General features: G+C 46.9%; 3 protein-coding genes and 1 long non-coding RNA gene across 8 annotated transcripts; 2 read left to right on the top strand and 2 right to left on the bottom strand.

Moving 5' to 3' along the window:
- The first annotated feature begins 11,467 nt into the window (after nucleotides 1–11,467).
- Nucleotides 11,468–14,736, top strand: LOC113693688 (rho guanine nucleotide exchange factor 8-like). Of its 2 annotated transcripts, XM_027212293.2 has the most exons (7): nucleotides 11,468–12,272; nucleotides 12,458–12,574; nucleotides 12,771–12,925; nucleotides 13,080–13,154; nucleotides 13,235–13,501; nucleotides 13,628–13,948; nucleotides 14,047–14,736. In XM_027212293.2, exons 1-7 carry the CDS (start codon nucleotides 11,972–11,974, stop codon nucleotides 14,485–14,487), a joined length of 1,677 nt encoding a protein of 558 aa, XP_027068094.2. In that variant the 5' UTR covers nucleotides 11,468–11,971; the 3' UTR covers nucleotides 14,488–14,736. The 2 variants fall into 2 exon arrangements, with proteins under 2 accessions (XP_027068094.2, XP_071911008.1); XM_072054907.1 differs by lacking the exons at nucleotides 11,468–12,272; nucleotides 12,458–12,574 and having other exon boundaries at nucleotides 12,856–12,925; nucleotides 13,014–13,154.
- On the bottom strand, nucleotides 13,222–19,912 carry LOC113693690 (aspartate aminotransferase, cytoplasmic-like). 3 transcript variants are annotated; one of them, XR_011816857.1, is made up of 14 exons: nucleotides 19,583–19,912; nucleotides 19,008–19,079; nucleotides 18,725–18,786; nucleotides 18,553–18,636; nucleotides 17,794–17,893; nucleotides 17,603–17,723; nucleotides 17,203–17,366; nucleotides 16,985–17,122; nucleotides 16,520–16,641; nucleotides 16,325–16,419; nucleotides 15,799–15,919; nucleotides 14,030–14,389; nucleotides 13,657–13,926; nucleotides 13,222–13,552 (listed from the first exon to the last, which is right to left on the bottom strand). XR_011816857.1 is itself a non-coding variant. In XM_027212294.2 (12 exons), the coding sequence occupies exons 1-12, from the start codon at nucleotides 19,649–19,651 to the stop codon at nucleotides 15,541–15,543; spliced, it is 1,233 nt and encodes a 410-aa protein (XP_027068095.2). In that variant the 5' UTR covers nucleotides 19,652–19,910; the 3' UTR covers nucleotides 15,355–15,540. The 3 variants fall into 3 exon arrangements, 1 of the variants encoding a protein (XP_027068095.2); XR_011816856.1 differs by having other exon boundaries at nucleotides 13,222–13,926; XM_027212294.2 differs by lacking the exons at nucleotides 13,222–13,552; nucleotides 13,657–13,926; nucleotides 14,030–14,389 and adding an exon at nucleotides 15,355–15,625 and having other exon boundaries at nucleotides 19,583–19,910.
- Nucleotides 19,913–21,312: 1,400 nt separating this feature from the next.
- Nucleotides 21,313–23,635, bottom strand: LOC113693691 (probable protein ABIL5). Of its 2 annotated transcripts, XM_027212295.2 has the most exons (8): nucleotides 23,203–23,635; nucleotides 23,026–23,108; nucleotides 22,612–22,759; nucleotides 22,349–22,448; nucleotides 22,186–22,225; nucleotides 21,963–22,102; nucleotides 21,778–21,836; nucleotides 21,313–21,670 (listed from the first exon to the last, which is right to left on the bottom strand). In XM_027212295.2, the coding sequence occupies exons 1-8, from the start codon at nucleotides 23,287–23,289 to the stop codon at nucleotides 21,569–21,571; spliced, it is 759 nt and encodes a 252-aa protein (XP_027068096.2). In that variant the 5' UTR covers nucleotides 23,290–23,635; the 3' UTR covers nucleotides 21,313–21,568. The 2 variants fall into 2 exon arrangements, with proteins under 2 accessions (XP_027068096.2, XP_071911009.1); XM_072054908.1 differs by having other exon boundaries at nucleotides 23,026–23,234.
- On the top strand, nucleotides 23,379–23,803 carry LOC140009435 (uncharacterized). The gene is made up of 2 exons (XR_011816859.1): nucleotides 23,379–23,517; nucleotides 23,632–23,803. It is a non-coding gene; the product is annotated as an uncharacterized lncRNA (long non-coding RNA).
- The last annotated feature ends 8 nt before the right edge of the window (nucleotides 23,804–23,811 follow it).

A 23,811-nucleotide genomic window follows, 5' to 3' on the forward strand; every position in this document is an offset into this window, starting at 1 on the left:
AGTTACTACTTCCCGTGAAACTCACTCACCGGAAAACTAACTTGACCGTCGGAGTGCCCTCGGGGACCGCCCTCGGGCCCCCTCAGTTAGCTCATCCCTTCTGTCTTGCAGGCTTGAAGTCAGCTCTCACATCAACACCCCGAGCTGATCAGGTCAGCTCTCCTCGGGGAAGCTCTGCGCTTCTTCAGTTGGCGCCGTCTGTGGGAAACGTAAGGTAAGTAAGATTGTGTTGATGGCCCGGACGCGATCCAAGCGTACGGCAGAGAGCGCCGGCCCTGGGGGCGGTGAGGGGTCCCAGCGGAAAGAGTCCGGGGCATCCCAGGGCGTCGGTGGCTCGGCCCTTTCAGGGGAACGGAGGCAGCAGATCTTCCAGTTCGTGACGGAGAATCTCCCCATGCTGGAGGATATAATTCGGCAGGCGAAGGAGGGAGAGGGGGCTGGGGGTGCACAGACCTCCAAGGCCAAGGGAAAGGAGAAGGAGTTACCCCCTGATCCTTCAGAGGATGACTCGCGCGACCAGCCCCCTAGGAGGAAGCGACCCCGGACTCCTCCCCGCCCCCGAGCCTCGGTGGTTGGGGACAGCGAGAGGTATTCCCGCGACAGGCCCGCGAGGAGCCAACCCAGAGACCCCTCTCCGAGGAAGCCCACACGGAATGGGTTCGAGCGTTCCCCTGCTCGGTCTGTCAAAAGCCGGCCCCGCGATCATCTGGACCCTGCTCGGGATGAACTCGAGCAGATCTTGAGGCCCCGGTCATACGAAGACAACTATGCAACCTCGCCCTTTACCCGGGAGATAGAGGACTACCCCCTACCCCGGAGGTTCAAGATTCCGAGCATCGAGATGTACGATGCCTCTACAGACCCGGAGGACCACCTCTCGGTATTCCTGACGCATATGCGCCTGCAAACCGCCGCGGATGAGGTTCGCTGCAAGACCTTCCCTATGTTCCTAAAGGGGAAGGCGCGGCTCTGGTTCCAGTGACTGAAACCGGGATCTATACGGAGCTTTCCCGAGCTGGCCCGGCAGTTTGCAGCCCAGTTCGTCTCCTCGAAGGTTTACGCGAGGAACGCAACCCACCTGATGTCCATCAGGCAAAGGCCCGACGAGTCGCTGAGCAATTTCATGACCCGCTTCAACGCGGAGAGCTTGCAGGTCAGGGACAAGGACGAAAAAGTGGTGATGGCCGCCTTCACAAACGGGCTCAGGGTGGAGGAGCTCTTCTACGATCTGGCCAAGAAGCCTCCCGTAAACCTGGAAGAGCTCCTACGCAGGGCTCACGAGGCTGCCAACGCGGAGGAGGCGGGTCGCCTAAAGAAGGAGTCAGATCGGGAGATCGGAGATCGTAAAGGCCGGACCAACCCCCTGGAGGTGGAGGCCCCGGCCAAGAAAAATGTCTTTGATCGGCTCTCGAAGGAGAAGGCCCCTGCTCTGCCACCACTCTCAGAAAAGACCTACACCCCTCTAACACGGCCCAGAGCTCAGATCTTGGCCGTCATGGAGGAGGAAGGGCTGGGAGATCGGCCGCCCAAGATGGGGACGCCCCGGAACAAAAGGAACCAGGACCGATATTGCGCCTTTCACCGTGACGTCGGACACGACACGGAGGGGTGCTGGGCCCTGCGTAAGGAGATCGAGGACCTGATCCAACGTGGCTTTCTAGGTCGGTTCGTACGCCGACCAGGACAGGAGTTCGGACGCAACCCTTACGGAGATAGGCGCGAGGGACAGCGTCGCGACCGTCCAGAACGGCGTGAGGCTCCTCGGAACCACTCTCCCGACCAGGACACCCAGAACCTGGCGGGAGTGATAAACACCATCGCGGGAGGCCCCACGGGGGGGGACAGTCATGCAGCTCGGAAGAATAAGCGGCCACCTCCCGAAGGGGACGACTCCTTGAAGCGTCTGCGCATGGACGAGGAGATTACCTTCGGACCAAGCGATGCGGTTCCCTTGGCTTCCGGGAACCATGAAGCTATTGTGATAGACATTGTCACCAATAACTACCGGGTGAAGAAGGTGTATGTCGACCAGGGTAGCGCGGTTGACATCATGTTCTATCGCGTGCTCAAGGAGCTCGGATTAAGGGATGACCAGCTGACCCCGGTCCGGACGCCCCTGGTGGGCTTCACCGGACCACCCATCAGCTCGGAGGGAATGATCACCCTGATGGTCACCGTGGGACAGGCCCCCAGGTGCCGGACCATTCTCGTTGATTTCGTGGTGGTCAAGCAGTCGTCCCCGTACAATGTGTTCTTGGGGAGACCCGCTCTGAACGCCCTCCGAGCTGTCTCCTCTACTTTCCACCTCAGCATCAAGTTCCCCACCCCTGGGGGGATAGCCGAGGTGCGCGGCGACCCAGAGGTAGCCAGGGCCTGCTACCTGGCCACTCTCCGGGGGCAGGAGAAGGTGGTCGCCCAAACAACCTGTTTAGAGCCCTACATCCCAGGGGATGAGGCCCAACTGCTGGGCACCCAGGATGAGATTGAGGAGTTTCCCTTGAGGAAGGAACGTCCCGACCAGATCATCCGCATCGGGGCATTGCTGCCAGCGGACGAGAAGGAAGGTTTGAAGGCCTTATTGAGGGAGTACTCCCAGGTCTTCGCATGGACGGTGGATGACATGCCCGGGATCCCTATGGACCTGGCGGTCCATCACCTCGACGTGGACCCTCACTTCAAGCCAGTAAAGCAAAAGAAAAGGAGTTTCGCCCCCGAGAGAAATGAGGTGATCAGGGCGGAGGTCGGCAAGTTGTTGGAGTCCAAGATTATACTGGAGGTCTACTACCCGACCTGGCTGGCCAACCCCGTCCTGGTCAAGAAGGAGGACCTGACCTGGAGGATGTGTGTAGACTTCACAGACCTTAACAAAGCCTGCCCAAAGGACTGCTTTCCCCTGCCTCGAATTGACAGGTTAGTAGATTCCACTGTGGGCTTTGACGTTTTATGCTTTATGGATGCCTTTAAGGGATATCACCAGATAGAAATGGCCGAGGAGGACCGGGACAAGACCTCCTTCATCACCGAGGAGGGAACCTACTGCTACAGGACCATGCCCTTCGGATTGAAGAACGCGGGAGCAACTTACCAGCGCCTGGTGAACAAGTTATTCCAAAACCAGGTCGGCATGAGCATGGAGGTTTATGTGGACGACATGATCGTCAAAAGTCGAACTAACCAGCGTCTCATACCCGACCTGCGGGAGGTCCTGGACATCCTACTGAAGAGCCGGATGCGCCTAAATCCGAAGAAATGCACTTTTGGGGTCAGATCGGGAAGGTTTCTCGGTTTCCTGGTGTCCCGAGACGGAATCCGGGCCAACCCGGATAAACTCCAGGCCATCATGGACATGGCCCCTCCGAGGAGCGTGAAGGAGGTCCAACGGCTAACAGGAAGGATGGCCGCCCTGAATAGGTTTCTCTCGCGCTCCGCGGTCCGGGGGCTGCCCTTCTTCCGAGTACTGAAAGCGCCGAAGGACTTCCACTGGACTGAGGAGTGCCAGAAGGCCTTCATCGACCTAAAAACATACTTGGCCGAGCTACCATCTCTGACAGCCCCAGAGCCGGGGGAGACCTTATTCCTATACCTATCCACCTGCAACGAGGCCGTCAGCGCGGTCCTGGTGCGGGAGGATGAGGGGGCTCAGAGGCCGGTGTATTACGTAACCTGAGCTCTACAGGGGCCAGAGACACGATACTCGCCAGCCGAGAAGTTGGTCCTTGCCTTGGTACATGCGGCACGCAAGCTCCGCCCTTACTTTCAGGCTCACGGCATTGTAGTCCTGACTGACCAGCCCTTGCGTCAGATACTCACCAAGCCAGAGGTCTCGGGCAGAATGACCAAATGGGCTGTCGAGCTAGCCGAGCACGACATCGGCTACCAACCCCGCAAAGCCATCAAGGCCCAGGCCTTAGCGGATTTCCTTGCTGAAGGGGCTAGCTTGAGTCTAACCGAGCTAAGCCCCCAACACGAGGAGCGGCTGCCGAAGGAGCCCTGGGTGTTGTTCGTGGACGGGGCCTCCAGCAAGGAAGGAAGCGGGGCGGGTCTGCTACTCATTTCACCCACCGGGGAAGAACTGACCTACGCCCTCCGATTGGACTTCCCCGCGTCCAACAACGAGGCCGAGTACGAGGCCCTGCTCACAGGATTGCGGATAGCCCACCAGATGGGAATAACCGCGATCCAGGTCAGGAGCGACTCACAGCTCGTCGTCCTTCAAGTCCTTGGGGAGTATGAAGCCAAGGACGAGGTTATGAAGAAGTACCTGGCCAAAGTTCGAGAGGCGGTGGCCTTGTTCGAAACGTTCGAAATCGAGCGGGTGCCAAGGTCCCAGAACAAGCGGGCCGACGCCCTTTCAAAGTTGGCATCCTCCTCATTTGCCCACCTGAGCAAGGAGGTATTGGTGGAGGTGCTAAAGCAGAAAAGTATCGATCAGGTCCAGGTCCTGGCTATAGACAGCTCGGCCACCTGGATGACGCCCCTCATTGACTTCCTCAGCTCGGGTGCCCTCCCCGAAAACAAAGCCGAGGCACGCCGAATCCAGCTCCGGGCTGCCAAGTACGCCTACACCGGGGGTACCCTCTATAGGAGGTCGTATTTGTCCCCCTGGTTAAAGTGCGTGACTCCCGAAGAAGGTGATTACGTCCTGCGCGAAGTCCACGAAGGAATATGTGCGGCACACGTGGGATCTCGGGTGTTGGCCAAAAAGTGCCTCCTTTTGGGCTACTACTGGCCCTCTGTCTTCCGAGACGCAGCGGATCTGGTCCGGAAATGCCGAGCTTGCCAGGTACACTCCTCGCTGCGTCATCAGCCAGCTCAGGAGATGATTCCCATCCATAGTCCTTGGCCCTTCGCTCAATGGGGAATAGACCTCCTGGGTCCCTTCCCCCGAGCCCCGGGAAGATATGAGCACCTCGTGGTAGCTATAGACTACTTCACAAAATGGGTGGAAGCGGAGCCCTTAGTCTCTATCTCAGGGAAGGCAATTCAGAAATTCTTTTGGAAGAACATAGTTTGCCGGTTTGGGATTCCGCATGCCCTGATATCCGACAACGGCCGCCAGTTTGCCGAGAACCCTTTCCGGAGCTGGTGCGCCGAGCTCGGAATCAACCAACACTTCACGTCGGTTGGTCACCCCCAGGCCAATGGCCAGGTGGAGAACGCCAACCGAACTGTCCTGCAAGGGTTGAAGACTAGACTGGAGTCCGTCCAATCGAGCTGGCTGGATGAGCTCCCAAGTGTCCTCTGGGCTTACCGCACTACGCCCAGGGCGGCTACTCACGAGACCCCGTTCTCCTTAACATACGGAGCAGAGGCGGTGGTGCCCGCAGAGGTTGGTCTTCCCTCACCCAGAACGCAGAACTTCGTGGCAACATCCAACGAGGAAGAGCTTAGGTGCAACTTGGACATGCTCGAAGTCAGGCGGGAGGAAGCGGCTATTCGAATGGCTAAGTATAAAAGCCAGCTTGCTCGCTATCACAACGCCAAAGTAAAGACTATACAATACCAGCCAGGGGACCTCGTCCTGAGGAAGAACTCGACAAGCAGAGTACGCGGCTCCAACAAGCTCGACCCAAACTGGGAGGGCCCCTACAAGGTCCTTGAAGCGAGCCGAGCTGGTTATTGCAAGCTCGCTAAGATGGATGGATCTGAAGTACCTCGGACTTGGCACTTCTCCAATTTGCGGTTGTTTGTAGCGTAGGTTAAACCAGGGGGTTCAGTGGCTTGTTCTCGGAAATCCGAATTTTTGTTTTTCCATTCAATCACAGCTCGTTTTCATTTTCACTTGTACTTGTTTTATTTTACACTTTTCCAACCTGCACCTTACACTAGCACATTCAGCAATCCCTCGCTCAACGTCCTAGTGGGGGGCTAGGGGTAGTGGGTGAAGTGTTCGGCCCAGGAGGTCGGCACGAACGCACTTAATGAAGTGTGAAGTGTTCGGCCCAGGAGGTCGGCACGAACGCACTTAATGAAGTGTGAAGTGTTCGGCCCACGAACGCACTTAATGAAGTGTGAAGTGTTCGGCCCAGGAGATCGGCACGAACGCACTTAATGAAGTGTGAAGTGTTCGACCCAGGAGGTCGGCAAGAACGCACTTAATGCTTAAAGTACTCGGTCGGAAGTGCGAATTGTTCGACCTAGGAGGTCGGCAAGGACGCGCTTAATATTTAAAGCACTCAGCCCCAAGGGGTGAGGTGTGAGGTGTTCGACCCCGGAGGTCGGCACATAGCATTGCGAGTGGGCAAGGAAAGAAGAAAATAACTCTTCGAAATCTTATGTATACATTGCAAGCCTATCTATTACAGAGCTTCCGAGCTGCCTATCTATTACAAAGCGCCCTGCCTATCTACCGTAAAACTTCCGAGCTGGAAATCTCCTTCGATGTCTGTTCTACCTGCTGGTGGCCCGACCGGGGTGGAAGCTGAAAGTACACCTTAAGCATGTTGAGAGGCATATGGTGAAGGCTATTCAGGAGCCCGGAAGCAGGAAACCCATTCCGTCCTGGATGGACCTCCAAGAGCATTTTCAACTGGAGCATGGTCACATCCTTACAAAAAGACAGAAAGGGTTTCTGGAGTGGCCACCGCCCTAGGCCACCGGCTCTTTCCCGGCAGCTCTGCCTGGAGACCCGTCCTCCTCCAGGGGAACCTCCTCTAGGTCTGCTCCTACGTCGGTTCGGCGGACCAGGCTCTTCAGGGCATGCCCCTTCCGGTACCCATCAAAGAGCCAGTCCAGCCTATCCTCGGCTGCAGGATCGTAGTCCTTGAAGTCCGCCACGTTGAAGCCGGGTAGGTTGAGGCTCTGCACCTGGGTCAGGGCCCGCGTAGAGCCAACCTGGAGGATGGGCTGGTTGAGGAGGGCGATGTCCACCTCGAACTGATCGGAGGAGATAAACTCCTGAACAGCCTTCTTCCGCTCTCGGCTGACAGTGCCGGAGAGCTCTACGGCATGTTCCTCCTTCAGCCTGGCCACACCAGCCCTCTCCTGGTCGAGCTCCGACCTGGTGGAGGCGAGCTGGACCTGGGCGGCATCCATCTCCTTCTCGGCCTTGTCTAATTTGGCCTTAAGGGAGCTGGCTTCCTGGAGGGCCTGGGAAAGCTTCCTCTCCACCTCCAGGTTCTTCTTCCTCAATTTCTTCAGGTCGGGAGACAGCTCGGAAAAGCGGGTAGCCAGGGCGGCACCGGCAGCGTTGGACTGGAAAAGAGAGAGAGCAGATCAGCATGCCACATCACTTAACCCAGACACGGGGGTGAAATTAATCCAGGGGCGATACTTACTTGGGCCTGGGCGGTGTAGTACGCGTCCAAGAGCTCAGAGGGGCTGGCCAGCTCCATCCACTTCCTGTCCCTAGGAAGGACCGAGCCCACCATCAGCTCGCGAGCCACCTCGGGGAACTGGGCTCGGTCGTTGATGGAGAGTTTCCAGGACGGACAGAAGTGGCGGGGGTCATGCATCGTGGGGGATTGGCCTGGCTTCAGGGGAGCTATGTGGCGGAAGTGCCACAAGCTCGGGGGAGCCGACTCCTGGACCTGCTCCTCGGCAGAGCCCACGCCCAGGTGGACTGGTCCCCCGGAGACCCGCGCAAGAGGAGGAGGCTGTGCGGAGACCAGGGCGAGCCTCTTCTGCCCAGCCTGAGAGGGCTCGTCCCCTCTGCCCCTCTTTTGACCGGCCGCCTTCTTTTTGCTGGCGGCCTGCTTGGAGGGGGATGGTTGTGATGTCTCCTTCTGGGGGGCTGAGCCGCCCCCCGGGGTGGAAGCCCCACCTGGGGCCCCCCGAGCAGCTCCGGGCTGGGGGTCGGGAGTGGCCTCCTCGAGAGATGCGCCCAACAGCTGGGAGAGCTTCCTCACTGAAATGAACACCAGGTCAGCCAAACGAAAGACGGTAAAAGGCAAAAAAGGGAAAATCTATACGCTATGAATAAAGACAGGGACAGAGCCAGCGTTACAGGTGTCGAGTTTGGGCTGGGGGGTCGCCACTTCCCCAGAGGATCCGGACAACGTCCCCATCAGCCCTGCTGCGGAGATCTGCTCGGTAGAGATCCTAGTAACATCGAGCTTCACCTTGGAGCCCAACAGCGGGCTGAGGGTCTCGTAGTCCAGGTCCTTTGGGTAGGGGTCGGCCTTGACCCCCCCAACCTTCCACACATTGGGGGGAAAATGTGTGGATCTGACAAAGAAGAAATCCTCCTTCCAATCCTTAACGGAGGAGGGGAGGCCGAAGAACAACTCCTGGGCCCCTTTCCCTCCCTTGGTCTGGGGGCCCCGACGGGAGAAGTAGTACCACCCCGGGAGGGAGGACTTAAGAATGAAGGCGGCTCGGAAAAGGGAGAGAGAGTAGGGGATGTCGCAGAGGAGGCAGTAAATCAGGAATCCGGTGATGATCCTGATGGAGGTAGGGTGAAGTTGGGTGATTCTGAGCCCCCAGTAGGTCAGAATATTGGTCAGAGCTGGATGGATGGGGAGACGGAGCCCTGCGATGAGCTGCTCCCTGTAGATGGCCACGAAGCCTGGGGGAGGTCGGCAGGCTCGGTCGTCGGGCCCGGCCGCCCTCGGCTCGAAGGCCGGAGGGATGGAGTACGACTCGGCCAGCTCGGCCACGTCCTGGGGCAATAGGGTGGCCTCCTGTAGGTCTGGGTAACCATAGGAGAATTCGGGATCCTCCCCCTGCTCCGAGGTAGGGGTCCCCTCAGAGGGATCCCTGTCCTCCCCAGCTCCGCCCTGGGCCCCGCCAGGGGAATCATGGGGGGACTGGGGAGAGGAGGTGGTTGCGGCCTCTCGCTCGAGGTAGGCGTCGAGCTCAGCCGTTTCCTCTAGAGCGCGGGCAGAAAAAGGATGGGATGAAGGAGACTGGGGTGGAGGAGAGCTCATGGTGTCAGTAGGCTCGGGCAGGTCTGAGGTGTGGAAGCTGGGACTAGAAGCAGAAGAAGGGGAAAGAGGGGGAGGAGAAGATGGTGACGAAGATAAGGGTGAAGGCGAGGAAAGAACGATGATTCGGGGAGCTCTGCGGCGGACTGATACTACAGCAACAGAGGAGGAGGAATGATCCGACATAAAAAGTGGGAGGTAGCAGAGGGCAAAAGAGACACTGCAGAGGGGGAAGATGAATCGCAAAAAGGACTTACTGAGAACGACAGAAGAAGGACTGAAGGCTCGCCGGAATCTGGGCACAGGACGCCGGAGGTTGCTGGAAAATGGAAATGTGAGTGCACAGGGAGCGTGATAACTTGAAATGTACAAGAAGAAGCGGAAATGGCAAATGGGACAGATGAGAATTTGGCATCCCCTATTTATAGGGGGAAGAGTGGAGGGAAAACGGTTGCGTGAATTTGAACCGACCCCCATGTGAACGCATTTAATGCTGGTACGAAAACCGAAGAGGCGGGACAGCTGAAAGGACGCGGGCGCAGCGTCCCTGTGACAGCACTGTACCAGAAGTGACCTCGGCAGAGTAGTGCGCGGCTCTGGCCTCCCACGTGGCGGAGGTAGATTAGGTCTGCCTGACAGTCCTACCTAATCTAGGGGGTTAGTGCAGAGGCCCCGTTCCGGGCCCAGACACGTGGCAGCCCAGGAACGGCCGAGCTGGACCTTGGCTCTCAGACCCCTGGGAGCAGCCCCGGGCCGTACCAACTAGGGCTCCCAGGGGAGGCGAAGGTCCATCCCGGAGAGGTCGGAGGAAGTCCCCCCCCCGAGTGCGGGATACTGTCTATACCGGGCAAGTCCCGCGTCGTGCGGAAGTCGGACTCCCTTGCAGGTATAAATGATAACACACATCCACTATACAAGGTACGCTGACTATTGACAATTTACTCCGGACAGTTACTACTTCCCGTGAAACTCACTCACCGGAAAACTAACTTGACCGTCGGAGTGCCCTCGGGGACCGCTCTCGGGCCCCCTCAATTAGCTCATCCCTTCTGTCTTGCAGGCTTGAAGTCAGCTCTCACATCAACACCCCGAGCTGATCAGGTCAGCTCTCCTCGGGGAAGCTCTGCGCTTCTTCAATGACCATCCTCCTTTCCCTTTTATTTATGGAGAATTCTGATGGACCTCACTGGGCTTTGGATATGTCCTGGATCGGAGTTGTTTTGCAATCCTAGAGGCTGCCGCCATCTTTTACTAACTACTCCATATCTTACTTCGAGGACCACGAAAACGTCCTTTTTGAAAAAAAAAAAGTCAAATGGACATGGACAGTGTAAATGGGCCTCAATTCTAGGGCCAACTTTAACATTTTTTAGGTGCGCGATCAGGCCTTTTCTTTCTGTTTTCTTTGCTTTTCTCCACTTTCGCCATCTTCCCAAGATTTCTTCTCCTCAATTTTAAATATTTTTTAACAAACCCGTCGTCCAGGGGAGAAATCTCAGCTCTATTATTTTACTTATTTCATTAATAAAATAATAAGAAGGAGGACAAAGATCCTAGCCTTCCATACAAGAAGAATCCTCAATTTCAATTGTCATAGCATATAGATGAGTTAATGTATCGTACCCATGCATGCATGCATGAGTTGATCGGGGTTGTTAAATTGGGCTGTGACATCTTAGGGGGTTATGTTCCATGTACATTATTCATAAGCAGGTAATGGTTGCCGTTGTTTTATCCTTTACTGCATTTTTTTGTTCAAATCTGAGACTAGGAGAAATGGACACATTTTCACCATATTTCTCTTGTATACTTGTTCAATACAGGTGAGCAGCAATTAGACAGCTGAGTGGCGGCTAACAGATTTAGTGGTAACAGCGGACTCTGATAATGACAGTTTAATCATGCATGTGGTGGCTCTACTAATTAGATAGGTAACAAACGAAGGATATCCTACATCATGCAAAACTCCTTTCATGCAAGAGAAGAGCAGTTGATAGCTCCTTTCACAAATGAAGAGTTATTCTTGAAGTTACTTTTTTTTTTTTTCATGAAAAGACCATTGCGATTACTGAAGTAGACCTTTATTTACGACCATGTATCTATTCAAGACTAGGTTACGTGGAGGCTGAATGAGAAAAATTTCCCCAACTTCTAACAGATTGCTGAAAGGAAATCGTTGTAGAAGAGGAGAGAAGTGTTTTAGAAAACAGAAGAGCTTGCTCCAGATCACTACTGCTAATTAAGATGAAATGTAGTCAGGTAGGTGGTCAAGTAGCCAAAGAAAAATCTTCTCCAAGATGATAAAATGCGGCCAGGTAGACCTGAAAGAATCCGCCCCTTGTTTATGGGCCTCAGCACATGGTTGAATAAAACATCATGTATCGCATACCTACTCCTACATCAGAACCGGAAAATGATGAGATTAGACAAAACCTTGAACGTTTTAAATCCTAGTCCTGCTTTCTTCTTGTTGTTTTTCTCCTTTTCCAAAAGGGACCACCTGAAGTTTAGTAGTGAATCAGAGGGTATATTATACTTAATTCTGAGTCCTCTGGACGGATGGCTGATGATTTAGCAGCAGAAGGGGATAAACTAGAGAACATGGAGGGAGAGGGAGTTGTCCTTATAAGGAAAAAAGTTAGTTGTCATGATGTATGCTTTCCCGGGCTTTTTGCCAACCGATCAAGAAAACAACAGTCAATCCAATAACAACTGTGAATCTCTCTCTAATATTCTCTCTCTTTTCTTTTCTTTTTCTTTTTTTTTCATTTTTCTTTTCTCTTCATTGTATTGTGGTCTGTACCCACCCGGTCCCCTTTTTGCTCCTCATCAAACATGCACCCCACGTCCCTCGCTCAACAAAGTAAACTCCACGCAAAAACTAGAACTGCCTTCCTCTTCTTCTTCTTCTTCTTCTCTTTTGACATCCAATCAAAACCAGAAAAACCCTTTTCCTGTTTCGTTTTACTTGGGAGGTTCCCTCATAGTCATAGGCAGGAGGGTTTTTCTTTGGTGTCATTAGAATGAAATTTTTTTCTCTTTTTGGCTGCATTATGGAATTGAAATGCAGGAAGCCGGTGAGGTAAAAAGGTCAAAAACAACGTGGTATGGTTAGCGAAGAAGTCCGTGGCATCAAGAAGTCGATTTCCTTTAAATTAGCAAAGATGTTTGAGATCCCAGGAAGGCAAGCTCATAGTTTAATCCTTGATAGCGGACATGGCAGTGAGAGCCCCATTGCGGATGCAGATAAGTTGGTGTTTAGGAGTCAAGGTGGCAAAGCTGCTTCAGATGCTCAACACGTAGGTAGTGTTTATAATCGGTCTACGGATGCTGGCCCTGTTTCCAGATTATGCAGAGAGGGCGGAAAGTTAGGAGCTCCCAATTCAAAGGAATCTAGACAGCCTTCAGGTGTGTAAACAATTTGCTATCTTTCATGCATGAAATCTATGCATGTCTTCAGAGCAAGATGAGTTGAACGTGTTTGCATATTGATATGCATTTGAATGTCTCGATCAAGAATCACGATGTGGTGCTGATCAATGGACAGAAAAGTCTCACGAGTCCTGTGCATTTTTTTTTTCCCTTTGGGTCAGATTTGGAATTGATGAAGGAAAGATTCTCAAAGCTTCTTTTGGGAGAGGACATGTCGGGGGGTGGAAAGGGTGTCTCATCAGCTCTGGCTTTGTCAAATGCCATTACAAATCTTGCTGGTAATGATGCAATTCTACACATATCCGGTAGACTGATTTATAATTTGATAATCCAGCGATCAAATAGAATGCAATATGATCTAGCATCACAAATTTCAATTCTTTTCTATATAATCTTGTCCTGCAGTTGAAAAAGTTTTAACATCTGGAAACCATTGACTTTTTTTTTTTTTGGGGGTGGGGGCAAAACATGCAGCTTCTGTTTTTGGGGAACAGAGGAAATTAGAACCCATGGCTTCAGAGCGAAAATTGAGGTGGAAAAAAGAAATCGATTGGCTTCTATCTGTGACGGATAACATTGTTGAATTCGTCCCCTCTCAACAAGTAGCAAAGGATGGAAAGAACATGGAGGTGATTTACTTTCTTGTTCTCCCTGAGGCTTTCTAGTTCAACTTATGATTCCAGCGTTTAACAGGGAAATTATCTCTCTTCACTTCAGGTATGTGAATGGTTTTAATGGATTAGAAGCCGAGAAATCTTTTCATCTTTTCTATGCTTTTAACAGATAATGGTCACTCAACAAAGAAAAGATCTGCTCATGAATATCCCAGCATTGCGCAAGCTTGATGCGATGCTCATTGTAAGATTCTCTCATCTCCTCCCCCTATTGCGCAACAGTTCATATTCATTTGCATGCTGAAAGAATGTAGCAATAAACAGGACTGCTTGGATAATTTCAAAGACGACAATGAATTTTGGTACGTCTCAAGCGACGCCGATGATTCTGAGAAAGGTGTCCAGAGGGATGATAAATGGTGGCTGCCAACAGTCAAGGTTCCTCCTAGTGGCTTATCAGATGCATCGCGCAAATGGCTGCAATATCAAAAGGATTGTGTCAACCAAGTGCTCAAAGCATCCATGGCCATTAATGCTCAGGTCCTATCAGAGATGGAGATCCCAGACAACTACATTGAATCTCTCCCCAAGGTACAAATGAAGAAATCAGAAGTCACGGCCTTCACAAAATCTCTAAGTTTCCTTCAAAAGAAAAAAAAAAGAATCTCTAATTATGATGTAATAATAATATTTGTTCACCACTCTGGTCTTTGGTAGAATGGTAGAGCAAGCCTTGGGGACTCAACCTATAAGAGCATCACTTTCGAGTTTTTCGATCCCGAACAGTTCCTTTCAACCATGGACTTGTCATCAGAGCATAAAGTTCTTGACCTAAAGAACAGAATAGAGGCATCCATCATCATTTGGAAAAGGAAGATGCATCATAAAGACGGGAAGTCTTCCTGGGGTTCAGCAGTGAGCTTGGAGAAGAGGGAGCTCTTTGAAGAAAGAGCAGAAACAATCTTACTGCTACTAAAACAGAGATTCCCTGGACTCCCTCAATCCTCTCTTGACATCTGCAAAATCCAATATAACAGAGTATGAGTTCAGACCAAATTATTATCTTTTTAACACAAACTTTTGTTAAGTGTTCAAAAATTGTTAGTATTCTTTTCTAACCTGATATAACATTACAGGATGTGGGGTATGCAATTCTGGAGAGCTATTCAAGGGTGCTTGAAAGCTTGGCCAACACTGTCATGTCTCGCATTGAAGATGTGCTGTATGCCGATAGTATTGCTCAAGATCCATCACTAGCAATAGCTAAATGGAAGCCATCGCCAGATTCCTCGCCATCACCACAACAAAGTGGTGTCTCAAGTCCCGGAGAAGAGACGGAGAAGTTGAGTTCTGCTGCAGAGACACCCACTTCAATGACGCTGTCCGATTTCATGGGCTGGAACTTGGAGCAGGCAGAGTCAGTCAAGAACCTCCCCAGTGGTAATTTAGAGGGCTACTCTAAGGACGAAATTGACAAGCCTACGAGCAAACCAGCTAACATTAACACAAGCAAAAAGTTCTCCTACATTGATAAAGTTGAGTTGAGCTGCTTGAGAAGTCCAACTGCTCGCCATTAACAGCAGCGCTAGAATTGCCATCCTTAAAAGAAGGAGGGGAAACAATAGAAAGATAGCTCGCAGGGCAGGGGATCAGTTGGACAAGATGCCGCAATAATAATCTAGAATATGAAGCTAATCTATGACGTGTAAATACTCAAGACCCTTCAAGGAGTTGATCGAGTTAGCATACCTTTGATTGCTCTTCCTTCCTCCCATGGACAGGGAAGTACAAGTTATCCATTATATTAAGTTTGGTCCAGTTGAATATTTTGCTTTTTGCCTTTTTGCCCCCAAAAATTTTAACAAGGACAGCAACCACGATTTGTTTATTGTGCAATGTCTTCAAAGAGCATAAGCTTTGTTAGCACTACCAATACGTTTTCCTCTTCCTCCGAAGATCCATGCTAATAAAACATTTCATCACCTACAGCTTAAATATTTCAAAGATGCTAATACGGTATAACATGGTTCGCGGCTAGGCAGGCACTTCAAAAATTTAAACCATAAACTTAAGCTCAATGTCAAATTTGATGGCTGTACCCTAAAAGGGGCAGTGCTGATCTTCAAATGAGCTTCGAGTTGCAATAATCTCAAAAAAGAAAGCTACTTAAACTTCCGAGTCATCAGTGGAATTTCCATTTCCACATTTTAATTTAGGTTTCTAGAGATCCTATTCTGAGCATCTCAGCCTACAGGTATCTTCAAAACGAGCAGTAAAAAGAGACTGTGCTTTACCAACCACCACCAGCCTCCTTACCAAGCCATAAACTATAACTAATTATGAGTTAAGCATCAAAGGCCACAGAGAACATCCAAATTAGGCTACTATTAGTAAGAGGAATTCAATTAGCAAAGACTCGTAGACATAAAATTAACAGACAAGAATGCGAGTCAAAATCAATCTTTCTTTGAGAAACCTTGCAGACTGCAAGGAGAAACTAGAAGAGATCCAGAATATGAAAGCTAAGCCTTCATTTGGAAGCCTCATTTTAATTAAGTCTTACAAAATCTTAAGGAATCTATGCCTCAAAGTCAAATTACTCCACTAAAGATTCCTCATATCCAATGCATCTAGACAACGGCGGAAACAGCAGCATGTATGGCATCAGCTAGAAGAGAGACTGTCTGGGAACTAAGACCTGCCATGCTTATTCTCCTGCAGCATAGCAGATGACAAACAAAATTAAACTAGGCAACCTTTTATTCTCGAATAAGAACCATATTGTGTAAACAAGCAAAGCACATCCTGTAGATCTTTGAGCAATTGCGAACCTTTTCTAATGCACCCTAACTGCAGGTAAAACAATATCTGAGAAAAAATCTTCTTACCCGTCAGAGGTCATGTAAATGTGATATTCTTTAGTCATGAAAGCAACTTGCTGGGCATTCAACCCCGTGAAAGTGAACATCCCTATTTGCTTGATGATATGACTCCAGTCACCAGGTGTGCCTACAAAAATATATGCATTCTGTATGAGAACCTACAAAAATAATCAGAATCTATACGAGAAGTATATGCATATTCTGAATGACAACCTACAAAAATAATCAGACTCCATATGAGAAGTATATGCATAATGGAAACAACAGCCCAAAACTTGTAAAAGTATATATCGCAAGGCCTGAGATAGATGTGACAATTTCCATGGCTCTGTTTGTCCAGAGTGAAAGGCATCTAGCAAATTATCAAGTTCCCTTGAATTATTTATACCTTGGGACTTATAGAAGCAGGAAACTATAAGTAAATAGAGGCAAGATGACATATAAAACCCCAGCAAGGATCTTCTAGGAAGAAAATATCACAAATAATGCAAGTAGAAAGAAAGCATAAATGATAAATCATTTGTTTAAGTACCTCTAGCTTGCAAAGCATCAAAAAGCTTCTGGCGCATGCTGATAATCCGGTCAGCCATAGCTTTCAGCTCCACTGTCCATTCATGGTACATATGGCTGTAGGCAAGAAACAAGTAAGCTTGCAATTACAGAAGCAAAAATATACGGACTTAATGACAATGACACTCCTTTCTAAATCAGTTGAGAAAAAACATACCTGTCCTTTAATATGGCAGCAACAATAGATGCACCATGAATGGGTGGATTTGAATACATGGATCTGATGACCAATTTCAGCTGGCTTTCGACTCTGACTGCTACATCTGCAGATTTGCAGACCTGTGAATGGATTCCTGGTGAGAACAGAGTTGCAGTATGCTCATTGATATGGTAAATATCTCAACTTTCATGAGAGACAGCATAGTTTGACGGAAAATGTAAACCTGTCTATGTTGGAATTAGTTTGTTCTTTCAGTCTATTCATTGCAAATTCCAGTTCACCTCACTTCATGTCATGATATCAATAACAGCTCCTTCAAATGTTGTCTTAGATGTTTCAACGAAACCATTTTATATAAAGACTAGAAAACCATCACTAATGATTTTAGAAATTTTAGGTGAGGAAATCATCATTTCAGATACCAATTAGGAAATGATCCGGTTCCGTATCAGAAATACTTACGATGCTAAGTGCACCAACACGCTCTCCATACATTCCCATGTTTTTAGCATAACTTTGAGCTACAAGACATTCACCACCATCAGAAACAAACATGCGAACTGATTGAGCATCTTCATCAAGACTGCCACTGGCAAAACCCTGCAATGTCACTAGCATGTCCATTAATTAGATGGTATTTTATTTAATTGTGCCAGAATAAATTGCATATTAGCTGCTACCTGGTAAGCACTGTCAAAGAAAGGTAGCAATCCTTTTGATCTCATCAACTGCCTGATTTGTTCCCATTGCTCTGGAGTTGGATCTACACCAGTTGGGTTATGAGCACATGCATGAAGAAGAACTATTGCTCCTGATGGGGCAGCATTTAGGTCATCCAGCAGTCCTGTAAAAGAAAAAGTGCCGATAGACAAAAAAATCCTCATTTCTCTAGATATATAAATCACCTAATACAGATCAACCACAAATAAGTTCCAATTCAGTGAACCAAGTTCTGAATAGGTTTGACTACAATCTCTGAGCTGATTATACGTGAAAAAACAGACCCACCGATAGTTATAGCTGAAAATTCATCCATATGCATGTACTAAAAATCTTAAGAGAGATGGATTACAAGTATACCTTGGAAGTCCAGACCTCGTGTTTCGGGGCTATAATAGCGGTAAGTCTTCACTGACAAGCCTGCTATGGTGAACACTTTCGGATGATTTCCCCATGTTGGCTGTGGAATATATATGGTGTGCTGGCAAAAAGTGTGGACACATAAGTACGATCTCCAGATAAAGGAAATTTTGAAAACCCAAGATACTCACCTCATGATAATGCCTTGCCAAAAACTCAGCTCCAACCCTCAATGAACCAGTACCAGACAAGCACTGCACGGTAGTTACCCTGTTCTCTTGAATGGCAGGACTGTTTCCAAAATCATAAGGTTCCCAAAAAAGGGGAAAAGGACGACAAAACAAAAACTGAATTAAACAAAATAGAGTAACATGCAACTAATAGAGAGGAAAGCCTTAGTATCTATTTGATCTAAAGTCTTCTCAGATTAAACATCTATCTACCGTACAGAAAATTTTTAATAACAAAACATAATGAACGACAAGCTTGTACATCATTTTTGACATGTAATAAAGATTGCAAATCAGAGAGATCAATAGTCAAGAACTTTATAACTTCTCTATGGATTTAAGAATCAAAGCAATTTCAGCATGTGACACACCCTGACAGAACCTCAATACAAAGCATTCTAATGGGATACTTAGATGATCCCATAGGACATTTATAAAAGTATCTAATGTAGTAGACATGTGATAAAATGATAGGACAGTATTAGCAGTACAATAAATGACCATGAACAATCGCTGGTTAGGCAACTAATAGATAATGGAGCCCTGGAAATTATGCAGAAAGAATTTGACACGGATGTTCTACCATGATGAGAAAAAAAATAAAAGGAAAGAATACTCTGATATCTCAAATTAGGCACCCAGTTGATAAAGCAAATCCTCTTGGATTCTATTAGTTTTGCTATTCATAAATAACTTACTTAACAAGTTCAACGATTTTACCTGTCAACACCGAAAATGAGTTTGGCACTTAATTTGTTAAATTCAGCAAGCCCAACGATGGGAAGATACTCCTTTACACGAGACCTGCATGTGAACAAAATTCATGACCTGTATTTGTGTGTTTACATATTATAAACTGCACAATTTTAAGAGCATGAGTAAAGAAACTTACGTATCATTTACAAGCATTTGCTCTGCACGTCTCACCACATTCAGAACAAGGGGTTTCCCTTCCTGTTTTCATTGGCATAAGAATAGGTACTAAACCGACAGCAACTCTTCAAGCATTAAATTCATACACATAACAAATACATGCACCGATAGGTTATACATGCATAAAAAAAGAAGACCCCAAAATACTTGATAACGCATCAAGATCGTCTATCTGTTTTGGAATGAAGGGTAGCTTAAAGATAACGAGGCAAATGAAAGGGAGAGGGGTGCGGGAATTTTACCTCAGTTCGATAGGCTCCAACTCCTAAATTTAACTTCTTTGGGCTCGGATCTTTGTTGTAAGCAACAGTGACCTGTTCCAGTCCGAAGCACAAAAAATACGAAGACCAAAACAACAGTCAGAAACCAAAATGAATGCAGTCCAAAATGCTAACCAATACAAACCACTTCACTAAATTTTACCAAAGTACTAGTGCTAGTATATGAGGTGAAACAGGTATCATAGTCTCATTCGTTCAGGTATAAAAGTTGATCAATAACGAATCAATCTCATAGGGATTTCCCTACTATACCAGAAAAGTTAACGAGCGCGAAAATTGAAGATCACAAGCAAAAATCAAATTTAGCCCAGTGGTACTAGAACCAGAGCTCATTTCTAACCAACCCGTTTTCATATTCTATCTCTCGCGCGGACCTCCCGTCTATAAATTTAAAAATTAACAATAATAGAAATAATCGTAAATGCCAATGATGATAACAATAATCAGATCAGATATCAAATGCAGTTAAATACACGTAACAACATCATAGACAACAGAAACACACAGAAACGTGATATGTATTATCGAAAGAGTACCCCTAAAATGGGATCTTCAGGAGCACGAACAACGTTAGCAAAAACGGAATCACCATGATCAGAGGCCATTTGTTATCAGCGAATAGTGACTCTTAGTTCACTGGGATATTTCTGACTTTCTTCTGGTCACAGAAGGTTACCGATGGGATCACCAACAAAACAGTTGTACACTGATTATTAAACGGGTTGAAAATTTTTTTGAATGGTCTCAGAAGAAACAATGGGCCGTAAAAAGGTGGGAAGGACGACGATGAAACTGTGGGTTGTTTGTTCCCTTCAAGTTTAACCAAAATTTAAAAAACGGTGGATGGTAATGGCGCTGTTGGATTCGTTGTAAGGTTGATTTCCTGGAGTGGGCTTCAAGAAAGCTTGTTTACGTTTTCTTTACTTCCTCGTGGGAGTAGCATTTATTTCCAGAACGCAGTCGTATCGTCTCCACAAAAAATATTTTTGAGGAAAAAAAGGAAAAACTATTTCACTAGACTTTGATTTATTATGTAGATCTAGTGACTCATAATTTGTCACATCATTTCGTTGATTCAAGTAGTAGAAACGTGGCAAAATTTGAATCATTAGATCTTTCAAATCGTCCCTCCAAGGTAACTGACCTGGTAGTGTAGTCCCTAGTTAGGGTATCCACCAGAATTCGACTCTTGTAACAAAAATGGGGAATAACCCAACAACCCAAATAAGGGTTGGGGGCCTGAAGTGGGACCAGGTCCTTTTTTTGGACAAAAAAAAAAGATCTATCAAATCATGTCTACCCAATTTTTTACCTTAATTGTTTATGGATACTTTTTTTTGTACATTTCAATGTACAATTTTAATTTTTTTTCAACATTAGTAGCATTGTCGCATAATATGAATTTCAAATTTAAAATTAAAATCATGGCCATATGACATTCATTCAAAGCTACTAGTATTAAAAAAAAAAATCACTGTCAGTACATAAAAAATTAATCTATTATTCATAATTTATACTATTGCAATTGTGCACGACAAATTCAAGGCCATGTATACAAAAATGCATCATCATTAGCAAGGAAACCTGGTTTACTTGGGCAAAATTTCATAAGTGACCCCATTCAGCCTTGGATGGTTAAAATTGTTAGGCCGTCCTCGAGTTATGTACACGATTCCAATTAGTCCCTAGTGGGAACAATTAAGATTTACCATATCGGGCAATTCAAATAATTTGATCACGAATAAGTCTCATTTCCTTGGATTTTGTTCAAATTTTATTTGAAAAAATAACTTTTTATGGTGTAATGTATGTAAAATTATATTTAAAAAAAAGGTGACTGAAAAGCTTATTTAGGATGCAACAGGAAGAAAAAAAAATTTTTCCAAAATCTTTGACTGCCCAAACAATTAACCAAACTAACTTGATATTCAGTAAAATCAACCAAAATAGTGGAACTCAACCAGTCAATCTAGGCAGGTGCGTAGTGCATCCATTTGATCCGGTGATGATTCAATCTCCTCCGAGATATCTTTAGAACTCTTTAGATCCACCCCCTTCTCCTAATATAGAATAGATTAAGATATACTACAGTTGTCGTTTCTAGAAAAAAAAAAAAAATCAGTCAATCTGTCCCTCCTAAAGACCAAATCGAAACAGCAATGGCCTAATCTCTCTCCTCTTTTGTCCCCACATTTGCCTGGAAGGCAACACTGATCTTGATTGTAGAGTTTAAGCGCACCCTGGCTGCCCCGTTAAAAAGTGGCAATTCCCAAAAACCCTTTTAGCGACGGGTTAAGACTCGTCATCATCATTCATGCAATTTCATATTAGAAATTGTAGACGTACGTGTCACAGTCTTACATCGTTGTTTCCACCAAACCGTCTAGTCCTAATGACAAGGCAGTATAATCTTTCGAGCGAGAACCACCTGTCCATGACTTAAAGAAATCACTAATTACTACTACAATATTACAAACGGGGAGCTCTATGTTGCAGGTAGCAGAGAAAACCATTGGCAAGAATTATGCTAGTGTTCTTTTACCCCGCCGAATGAACACTGATCGAAGATCTTTATTTTGAGCTAATTTCCAGCTTAGCATGCTACGTTTTAGCTTCGGAGACTCCTGCATCAAGCCCACAAACAGCACTCATCGTTAAAAGAAGATTTGTTTTTGAGCAGACAATTGTACAGTTAAATCTCAACCACCAAGTATGGAACGAGATGATGCACCTGAAAATGAAAATTAGGATGCTGATATTTTACTGGTAACCCGTCGCGTACTGGCAATACTGCAAAACCACATACCCGTTTCTACGTGAAGATTCAAGGATAAGATTGCGCTTCTTTCCATTAGCATTTCAGGTTTAGTCAACTTAGCATCTTAAAATTTGCTCAGGACACATAAATTTGATTACCTGGAATTGAAAAGCTCTTTCTTTTCTCCGAGCTCTCATCAGATGTCGAGTTCTCAACTAGAGAGGGCTTGCAGTTGTGCGTGTACAAGAAAAGTGGCACCTCCCCCGTCTGAAATTCTGCAGTCCTAGCAGCTATCTGCCTGGATGGGGCAGAAGAGGTCGATATCATTGTAAGAAACTACGCAGTGAGGTTACAGACAAACAAAAGATGTGAGAATGTTACCTCGAGACAGTAGTATTAGTCCTCTGAAGACCTGGACTTGCTAGTTAAAATTAAAAGAACAGAACAGGACTGTCAGGAAAGAAATCATTATCCCATGGGAAGAGAAATGGACGAATTTGAAGCAAGAAACAAACGGAAGAAATTTAATGTCTGAAATGGTTACGCGGTAATATATAGCGACAGTGATATCTGGGAAAGTCGGCATTCCAACAGTGTGATCTGAGAGCAAGCAGGTGAGAGTACTTTTCCCATGTCCTGATTCTCTGTTCATCAAAAGACATGACATGCTTCTGGTAAAGACGTTTGCCTGAGGTTTCTCTCACCAATGCCACAGGAGTGGGGAAGGAAACGGAATATTGAGGGGTAAAAGAACAGAAAAGGAAAGGTGGAAAACTGCTAATATTAGTGCAAATTATCAGTACTAACCTCTTTCAAGCTGTCAATTCGAAGCTCGGTCTCAGAAACAGAGTTGGTATTTAAAAGCCGACATTCAAGATTAGCTGAGACGCTTCCGAGATGATCAACCACTGTAACTACAGCCCTACTTATGTACTCCTTTGTGTTCTCCACCACACTGCAGAAGATTATGTAGTAGAACAGTCGTTAACAGACGCATCCTTTTCTTCCCTTTTATTCAATTTCTGATTTGTGCTAAAAGTTTAGATTGAAATGCTTAAGCTTTGCATGAGCTATGAACCTTGGTTATTTACAAGAAACATTATTGTTTATCTTTGTCAATTTTTTGTAAAAATATTTTAAAAACTGCCCACATAATGGTGTTTCAGGAGCTCTCAGAATTGCCGGAGTATGCCGTTTATGACTGCAAGTTAGAGGACTCACGTTCTCTTCTCCTTAGCATTCGAGAAACTCGTCTCGCAATAATTTGCAGCACGGCGAAGATGAGAGCACAAGTCCTTGAGTTCCTGCAAACAAGGCAAGATAGAAGTATTCAGATGAACCATGAAAAACAAGTAGAACGTTACACGCACGCGGAATTTGAAAGATTTCCATACGCACAAGCAGAGACTTTTCGAACTGCGTCCCTTCATCAGTTTCAGCTTCTTGGTTTTCGGCAGCTAATGATTTCGAGTCCTGCTGATTCATTCTCTTTGCAACAAACAAATTGAGGTGCACAAGTAAGAGGAGTGAAAGAAGAAGATGATATTTGGAACTTCTTTGTTTCTACTCGGTTTTGCAGATTGGAGACTGGTAGGTTTCTGTGATCTTGTGATACATTCTATCGAGCACTAAACAGATGAAAACCAAAATCTAATTAAGAGAGATTCTTGTGCATTCATGGGCCGTGTCACTTTCAATAAGGACAAATAATAGGCAAGCCCCGTGATCCTTTGTTCGTTCCTTTTCTTTCTGTCTAAGTTCTAAAAGAGCGCATCCACTGATGACAACTACACAGAAAATTCAACTTTCGCCCTCTTCACTTTTCAGGTGACCATACGATACGGACCATGAGAAGAAAGTGAGTGGCAAAGTCACGGTCCAACATTAATTTTCCGCAAATGTTTGGGTAGGAAAGTAACAATGGAAAATTCAGAAGAGCCCGTGGTGCTTCAATTGTATGAGATGTGATGCAATACCAAGTAACTGCAAGCTTCCAAAATGATTAGC

The sequence above is a fragment of the Coffea arabica genome, chromosome 6e (genome assembly GCF_036785885.1).
Source record: "Coffea arabica cultivar ET-39 chromosome 6e, Coffea Arabica ET-39 HiFi, whole genome shotgun sequence".
Taxonomy (NCBI): domain Eukaryota; kingdom Viridiplantae; phylum Streptophyta; class Magnoliopsida; order Gentianales; family Rubiaceae; genus Coffea; species Coffea arabica.

Excerpts from the sequence above, each read along its gene's own strand:
- LOC113693688 (XM_027212293.2), top strand. The coding sequence starts at position 11,972 with ATGGTTAGCGAAGAAGTCCGTGGCATCAAGAAGTCGATTTCCTTTAAA. Across the intron at positions 12,273-12,457 it reads GGAATCTAGACAGCCTTCAG|ATTTGGAATTGATGAAGGAA; the intron begins GTGTGTAAACAA and ends CCTTTGGGTCAG. Across the intron at positions 12,926-13,079 it reads AGGATGGAAAGAACATGGAG|ATAATGGTCACTCAACAAAG; the intron begins GTGATTTACTTT and ends TGCTTTTAACAG.
- LOC113693690 (XM_027212294.2), bottom strand. The coding sequence starts at position 19,651 with ATGGCCTCTGATCATGGTGATTCCGTTTTTGCTAACGTTGTTCGTGCT. Across the intron at positions 19,080-19,582 it reads CTGAAGATCCCATTTTAGGG|GTCACTGTTGCTTACAACAA; the intron begins GTACTCTTTCGA and ends GGACTGGAACAG. Across the intron at positions 17,724-17,793 it reads TGGCAAGGCATTATCATGAG|CACACCATATATATTCCACA; the intron begins GTGAGTATCTTG and ends ACTTTTTGCCAG.
- LOC113693691 (XM_072054908.1), bottom strand. The coding sequence starts at position 23,234 with ATGAAGGGACGCAGTTCGAAAAGTCTCTGCTTGTGCGTATGGAAATCT. Across the intron at positions 22,760-23,025 it reads AATGCTAAGGAGAAGAGAAC|TGTGGTGGAGAACACAAAGG; the intron begins GTGAGTCCTCTA and ends AATCTTCTGCAG. Across the intron at positions 22,449-22,611 it reads GAATTGACAGCTTGAAAGAG|AGAATCAGGACATGGGAAAA; the intron begins GTTAGTACTGAT and ends TTTGATGAACAG.